The sequence below is a fragment of the Pundamilia nyererei genome, unplaced genomic scaffold, assembly GCF_000239375.1.
Source record: "Pundamilia nyererei isolate P.nyererei 1_Seehausen unplaced genomic scaffold, PunNye1.0 scaffold00244, whole genome shotgun sequence".
Taxonomy (NCBI): Eukaryota; Metazoa; Chordata; class Actinopteri; order Cichliformes; family Cichlidae; genus Pundamilia; species Pundamilia nyererei.
In genome coordinates this window covers 431,376-439,007 of record NW_005187645.1, presented here as the reverse complement: position 1 = coordinate 439,007, position 7,632 = coordinate 431,376, and the positions used below count along the sequence as shown (strand labels likewise).

General features: G+C 43.4%; 2 protein-coding genes across 4 annotated transcripts in view; one reads left to right on the top strand and one right to left on the bottom strand.

Annotated features, from left to right (window-relative positions):
- Positions 1-172: 172 nt before the first annotated feature.
- LOC102201874 (chromosome alignment-maintaining phosphoprotein 1) lies at positions 173-4,079 on the top strand. 2 transcript variants are annotated; one of them, XM_005749402.2, is made up of 3 exons: positions 173-361; positions 1,195-2,109; positions 2,905-4,079. In XM_005749402.2, exons 2-3 carry the CDS (start codon positions 1,197-1,199, stop codon positions 3,279-3,281), a joined length of 1,290 nt encoding a protein of 429 aa, XP_005749459.1. In that variant the 5' UTR covers positions 173-361; positions 1,195-1,196; the 3' UTR covers positions 3,282-4,079. The 2 variants fall into 2 exon arrangements, with proteins under 2 accessions (XP_005749459.1, XP_013770460.1); XM_013915006.1 differs by lacking the exon at positions 173-361 and adding an exon at positions 397-511.
- A 793-nt stretch (positions 4,080-4,872) lies between these two features.
- Positions 4,873-7,632, bottom strand: part of fbxo3 (F-box protein 3) — a 12,026-nt gene continuing 9,266 nt past the window's right edge. Inside the window, exon 13 of one of the 2 annotated variants that reach the window (XM_005749400.2) lies at positions 4,873-6,471. In XM_005749400.2, coding sequence (XP_005749457.1) covers positions 6,322-6,471 — 150 coding nt within the window. In that variant the 3' untranslated portion in view covers positions 4,873-6,321. The remainder of the gene's footprint in view (positions 6,472-7,632) is intronic. The other variant, XM_005749401.2, reaches the window with a different exon arrangement.

Here is a 7,632-nt window from a genome sequence, read left to right as displayed (position 1 = left end):
GAAAGTGTAGGCTAGTTTGTCTCACCAGAGCCGGAAGATTTTATGTTTTTTTCCTCTATAAACGAAGGAATGTCCGACAATTATAAAACACCCCAGAGATCTCGCGACAATTGAATGCTAGACGAGAGCCTGGTTAAGGGAATTTTGTGATTGGTCAGTGGCGGACGGCTGAAGTGAGTTGATTGGCTGTGCTGGAGGTAAACACGGAAAAGGGCGGTAGCAGAGAATCTGCTGAGCAGGCCGGCGGTTAGCCTAAAAGATGGAGATTTAATCCGGTTCAAATGTTTCTCCTGAGTGGTTTTATTGTTATTTCAGGTTCAGGAACTTTGTTACAAACTAACACAGCCGGCGGTGGAGTCAGGTGGGTGGAAAAACCTGGTTAAAATATGTAGTTTTTAGTGCAGGCAAGCCTGTTAGCTGCGCTCTTCTATCCCATTGATAGAACCCAGCGTGCAGGAGCAGGGTTACCGTTATCCCAGTCCCAGGATAAACCGGGATGAACCAGGATAAGGTGACTTACTCTGGAGACAAATCTCACTCCTAAATGTGCTTAAGTGTTGAAATTGTATCACTGTTAATGGGGAAAAAGATTAAATATTAAAAGAATCCGTTTAAAGGTTGAATGTATTTGATGAAGATAAGTTTACAGGCTGTGGAGGGATGGAAGTAAAGAGACGTCCAAAGTACCTGGTTGTGATTTCCTGAAGTGTTAGATTATTTTAATGGAATCTGTTTATTTATTTTTTATATCTATTTTTAAACCGGACTATAGTAAAAAACCCACACATTTCTGCTGCTTGTGTGACAGCAGAGCACACAGCACAGATTTTTACATGTAACGTGCACAATTTGGTTTCGGTAAAGGTCTAACATTGGCTGTTTTTGAAGTTTTGTATTCCTGGTTGAAGCAGACATAAAATATACTTTTTGAGCAAATATTTCGAAATTGGATAAATCGAGCCCGACAGATATTTTGCTATTTCCCAATCTATTTATAACAAGCAATAAAGAAATGAAAACAAAAATATAGAAGAGACAAGAGAAACACCGTTCAACCATGTTATAACTGTTGGTGTTGCATAGTTTGTCCACCAGAACGCACTCTACATTTAGCTTTAAGAATTTTTTATCTTGATCTTAGTGGCAGTTTTCTGAGCTCACCTGGTCCTGACCTGCTCTGTACTATCTTTGCAGGGATGTCGGTTATCATACAGACTCGTGGTGAAGTAGGCGGGGGTGTCGCGGCTCACCTCCAGTGCCCCCACTGTGGCCATTTCTCCAAGAGCCACGCCCATCAGCTCTCCCACATTGCGGCATCCCACCCCTCCTGCCTTGACGGTGTGGTGATGGGACGCCTCGGGAACATCCTGATGTACCAGAGCGGCGCCCGGCTCTTCCACTGCTCCTACTGCTTCTACACCAGCAGAGACTTCACCAAGCTCTACAAGCACATCATCACCAAACACTGCATGGATGAAAGGGACAAGGGAGGCGACAACGGGAGCGAGAAGGGTGACGAGGAGGACGAAGAAATGAAAGATGCCACCAAAAGAAAGCAAACTATTAAGACTGAGGAAGAGGAAGAAGAAGAAGGGAAAGGTGACGCCAAAATAAAGAAGAGCAATGAGGAGGAAGGAGAAGGAGGGAAAGATGAATCTAAAATAAAGAGCATCAAGACTGAGGAAGAGGAGGAAGGATGCAGGGACGTCCTGAAAAGAAAGAGGAGCAGTGAGGGTGAAGAAGAGGAGGAAGGAGAGGGGGTGGAGTCGGTTAAATGCGAGTATGATGACAAAAGCGTGCTACTGTTTGATGGCGCCAGGTACCGCTGCCTAATCTGTGGTTGGAAGAACAAGCTGAAAGCTGTGGGTGTCAGCCACGTGGTGCGCAAGCACAACATTCCCAAAGCGTACGCCAACCAGGCCATCAGACGTGACCTTGCCACAGCCAACCAGATGCAGAGTGGCGGGGGGGTGGAAGAGGAGGAGGCAGCGGTGGCCGGGCTGAGCGGTGAGCTGCTGAAGGAGGAGATGGAGGCCACGGCCAAAGTGGTGCGCTTCATCTCCAACCGCTTTGTGTGCCTGATGTGCGGCTGGAAGACCAAACTCAAAGGTACCCGCCCACGCACGCAGCTCAAATCAAACTGATGCAGATAAAAAAACATGAACTCAAGGTCCCAGGTACGAATCCCTGCACCTGCTATTCTTTGTAATGACCAGCAGGGGGCAGAAAGCAGTTATTACATGTATGTGTAATGTAACACTTCTGTACTACTTAGCGTTCTGTGTTTTGTAGCCGTTTAACAGACTGTTACCTGGAGGACTGCACCAAACTGGGACAATAAAACTTTGTGGTGATACACTGCCCCCTGGTGGTAACATTTTAAAATATATTTAGAAGAGACTACCGTAACTACAAAAATGACCTTTTAATGTGACATTTACGTCTTAAAGCTTGTATGCATGGCACAGATACCACATCGGGCTGTTGCTTTAAATTTGTAAATGTGAGTTAAAATCCCAGAAATGAAGGAAAGCAGACATAAAGCGCCAGAAAATGTAAACACAATCTTTACATTTTAATTACTCTTTAAGCTGACTTCTGTAGTATTCTTTTGGACTTTTAAAAAGATTAGATATGACTTTTTTGACTTATTTTATGCGAATTATTATATTTTATAACAACAGCAACAACAAAAGAATTTTAATCAGCTTATATTTGGTAATTGTATCTTTTTGGTTGTTTTTTTTTTTTTTTTTTTTTTTTTTTTTTTAAGCAAGCAAAACTAAAAAAATAAAAATCTTTATCTAATTGTTTTTCAAACCAAACAAGCAAACAGATAACTAAAAATAATCCAACATCAAAAACTATAGATTTATGTTTTTATTGTCATCTGTGTCGCCGCAGGTTTCGCCATCAGTCACGTGGTGCGTTGCCACGACGTCGAGCGGCCATACAGCTGCAAGGACTGCAAGCGCAGCTTCTTCTTGCCGAGCCGGCTGCAGCGGCACATCAGCTCCGCCCACCGGCCCGGCCGCTACGCCTGCCCCTTCTGCTGCTTCAGGTCACACTTCCTGGGAGGCTTCGGGAGACACTGCAGCCGCTGCAACGCCCGCGAGGAGGAGGGGGATGGCGGTGATGGAGGGGCAGTGGAGGAGGAGGACAACGAGGAGGAGGAGGAGGGAGAGGACAGGAAGGAGACAAGAGGGGAGAAGAAACGCAGAAGTCTGGGGATGGTGGCGGCGGAGGAAGACGACGATCAGGACGAAGATGACGAGGACTGAAAAGGAGGAGGAGCTACAGAAGCACGCGATACTCCGCTGAACATTTTTAACCTGCAGAGAACAAATATCTGTTTCACCGAGTCCGAATAAACTTCTTTTTTTTTTACGATTCGTCTGCTTTAATGAAGCTTCGTGTCTTAAATTTGGAGATTCGGGTGTTTGAAGCTCGACTGTAAAAAGAGCTTCAAATCACCGCTTGAAAATGAATTTGATGGCGTTTGTGGAGACTGCTCACATCATCAGCATCTGGATCCAACTCTTTAACAGACTGAGTTTGTTTAATTACGCTCAGCTGAATGTAACCGCTGGTTTAAACTTTTTATTATTCACGGTTTCATTCACAGTTTAATGCAGCGGTCTTAAAGATTTTAATTTAAATGCATGGTTGAGGTCACTGTGATCTCACAGCAGTTTGTGTCTCTGAACACGATTTCTCATCTGACTTGTGTCCATTTAGCTGCCAAACTACACTGGGGAGACGGCAAACGTGTTTAAACTCATCACTGCCAAAACTTTTGGACCCAACTGAACTCAAAACCAATATTTTCAGCTTTTAAAAGGTCAGAATTGAAAGGTTTAGTAATGATGTGACACATTCACATCAGAAACCCAAATTAGAGTCTTACGCGTCACTGGTCTTGACACTGCAATTGATTCTTTTTAATACTCATGTATGGATCACCATTAAAAACTATTTGTTTAGGTCTAGAAACCGCTCGTGGCCTGCTGCTTTGTGTTTTCTTGGTTTCCATGGGGATGTGTAAACGGGAAATAAGCTTACCGTTAACGTAGACAAGGTTCAAAGTCATGCTGTTGTCTGTAGTGACTGCATTAACTTACTGAGCACTTACTGCTGCTTCAGTTTTACATTAATAGTATTAAGCTGACAAAAGAAGTGGACGTTTATTGTGAAGTAGCCAAAGGAAATGCAACATTAGTCAGCAGCATTTACCACTATAGTACAAGAATGATTTTATCATCCATCCTAAAATGTCTGGAGAAGAGAGGAGCTACCTGACAGAGGTCAGTGTATGTACAAAACCACTTTTTTTTCTACTTTTGGATCTGGATGGCATCACAGAGAGCAAATCACATGAGGCACACAGAAACCCCGCCTACCTGCTGATCAAACCTGTTTGTAAGGTGCAGCCAATTGGAAAAACTGGCGGCTAAGACAGCCTGTGGTACATGTGAAGCTCCTCTGGAAAAGTGTAAGAGCTTCCAGGAACTGGCCAATCAGAATAAAATCAACTTTAAGGGAGCAGAAACAATTTGTTTTATAAAAGCTGTGAAAAGGGCAGGTATCTGAAATAAACTCAATCTTTAAAAGGCTGGTGAAGTCTCACTAAAGCTCTGGAGTTAATCTTTTTACAGTGTGTGAGAAAATCACCTTCAAGCGAGCGTGTAAAAGTAAAGCGACTCAGTAGCAGTGAATATAAGAGATTTATTTAATCCAAACATACAAAAACAAACCCGCTGACTGTCCCGGACAGAAAGGAAGGAGACCTGCTTTAAGATACCAACTCAAGTCTAAGAAAGCAGCGTGAAGCATACAACACTTTAACCCCCAGATAAAAGAAACCCAAGTCCTCTTCTCTTATCACACTCTGCCTGCCCTTGCGTGTACACATTATTTTGAAATAATTTTTTTTTTTTGAGGAAAAAGCACAATAAACCCAGATTTTCTTTTTCACTGCTCCAACTTATGCCGTATGACTACAACTCATCTTAAAGGTAACATATCAATCTATAGCTGCAAGTATTTATTATTGTATTAATTTACTTTCTTTATTGTGTCTCTCTCGGGTTTTAATACTGGCTGAAGGTGTGATTTGCTGGCACATGACAAAGGATAAGCACCAGATTTAAGGAGCAGAAACCATAAAAATATGCAATAAAACCTTTGGCTGTGGAGATCTTTCCTTTTTAATAACACACATAACAGCTGCACTGCTCAGTTTATCCACTAGGGGGAGGGCTAATGTTGAATCGCCTCTCTCAAATTAAAAAAGTGTCTCATATGAAAGCCTTAAATAATTCCTAAAAGTTTAGGCTTCAGACATGTGAGACATTTGAGTGGTTGCTCATCGCTAATCCAACGATATACCTGCTGTTTACTAACACAGGAAAAATTCGGAATATTTGATTTCAGGTTTTCAGATTTTCCTTGTTTACCTTTGTAGGTGTTGAATGGATTTGTTGGATGAAAAAAATCCTTTCGATGAGGCCACATTGGGCTGGTTGGTGTTTTCTACACCAAATGACTGCATGCTAGGATTAAATGACCACACACATACTGAAATTTTCTTCCAGCGTCTCTCAGATTACACTTTAAGACGGCAGCATAACATCTTTTCACCTGCAGATACTGTGAAGTCTCCATATTTTTTGGAAAAGAATCTCTCTTTCATTAAATTTTGGCTAGGAAGCCATAAAAAAAACAAAATCTATCAGTAGTTAGGCTTAAGTTCCTGCCCCCCCCCCCAAAAAAAAACAAACCACTGCTTTTCTCATTTAAAGAAGGAGAAGCATTATCCCTCTGAGAACTAAAATCTTATGGACAAAAGTAACAGACCCACATTTTTTCCATTTCACAAAAAACCTCCAGATTTAAGTCTTGTAGTCGACACAAATCGGTATTTTCCTCATTCTAAACTGGAACCTGAAGCCACCGGCGTCAGTTTGTTCCCTGCTGTGTTTGTTTGGGAGCCATAGATCACCACGGTGCTCCTTTAAAAGGCCAACGCCAGTGGCGTCCAGCCCGTCTCATCCTCACTTATCAAACAGTGTCCTGACAAAAGCTTAAACACCCAACAGAAAAAGACCATTTCTATAAAACTGCACTTTCACATTTTGATTTTGTTTCACTGGCAGCTGGAAGTTGGTGCGACTCGGTCCCCGTATGGCTCTGCTTGGTGGGTTCACTGGTACAACCAGTCCCATAATCCCCTGCTGCGAGTCAAAGGCCATACGGAAGCTTTTAATGTTCATCGACCCAATTAACTGACATCAGCATGTTATGATGTTGGGAGGTCAGAGGTCAGATGTGTCGAGGACACCATGCTCCCTCCAAGGCAGCCATGTTGATTCCCCTAAGGTCGTCGAAGTCATCGCCGTCTCCGTCGCAGTACTCGCCGTCGTCGTCGTGGTCGTCGAAGCGAGGCGTGTAGCTAGCCAACGCCTTCTGCTGCTTGGATCAGATGTCGTCCGGAACAAAACAGAAGAGACAACAGAGCGTGAGCAGCAAGTGCTGAAGGTTGGACAGTCTGAAGCTGATCAATGAGATCATTAAAGGAGCCGACGCCTACTTTAACCCTCCAATACAGAAGCAAGACACGGTGTTGGTGGCTGATCTGCACGTCTGTACCAGTTTTTTACCTGTTTGCAGAGAATTTTTGGGTCACTTTTCAGCCATTATGCGTTTAATTTTGGTGGTTTCTGCAGGTACTTTATGGTGCGCTTGGACACCATACTGGTATCACACCATACCAAGATATTTAGAAAGCCTTACACTGACACAGATGTTACGCTGAAGTCATGTTTCACTAAAAAGCCGCTAGAGGGCATCCCCTCAGCAGTGAACAGTATGCTGAGCTCAGTGAGTTGTGCAAGATAGCGACTGTAAGTAGTAAACAGTGTAATTAGTAAACTCTTTAAATTAATTTTAGGCTTGAGTTCTTTGAAAAAAGGCGAGCCAGCCAACCCCGGTGAAGCTGTGTGACGGAAACACTTCAAACTGGCCCTGAAGTCAGCTCCTGATGTCCGCTGTCTGCAGCAGGGCTGCTCTCAGCAGCTAAAATCAAACAAACTAAAATCTGGACAGTCAGACTCTCTCAGTGTAGCTAATGATTTTCCATCACCAGCAGCTCAGCCTGCAGCTTTTACATTTTTAAACTCAGACTGCAGAGAGTGAGAGATGCAAGATGCAACAAACCTCCAGAGTACAGGGGACTCCGAAGATCAAAATTGTTCTGGGACCTGAAACTGAAGCGATCACAACAGCCAAGTATTGAGGCTTCATTAATGTTTCCAAGATTCAAAGTTATTTAGGAATCTTGTTTCCCCTCTCCAGGGCCCTATTTCAGGAAGCCGGTTTAGAAAACTCAGAGTGAAAAACGATACGCAGGGTTGAGTAACCCCGAACTGTCCAACTCGGAATATTCGGTTTCAGAAAGGCTGATAACAAGTAGTTCAGTCAACGCGGAGTTGCTTTAACCCCAAGTTAAGCGCGCGCACGAGGATACATAAAGCCCTGATTAGTGGAGCGAGTCACCATGGAGACATAGGGAAAGAAGGCGCGGTCAATGTATTTTACAGCGCTTGAGGCCGAAATTCTGATGGCAGCATATGC

Bases quoted from the DNA above. Each gene is read 5' to 3' on its own strand.
- LOC102201874 (XM_005749402.2), top strand. From the start codon at position 1,197: ATGTCGGTTATCATACAGACTCGTGGTGAAGTAGGCGGGGGTGTCGCG. The intron at 2,110-2,904 runs GTACCCGCCCAC...GTGTCGCCGCAG, and splicing joins CTGGAAGACCAAACTCAAAG to GTTTCGCCATCAGTCACGTG.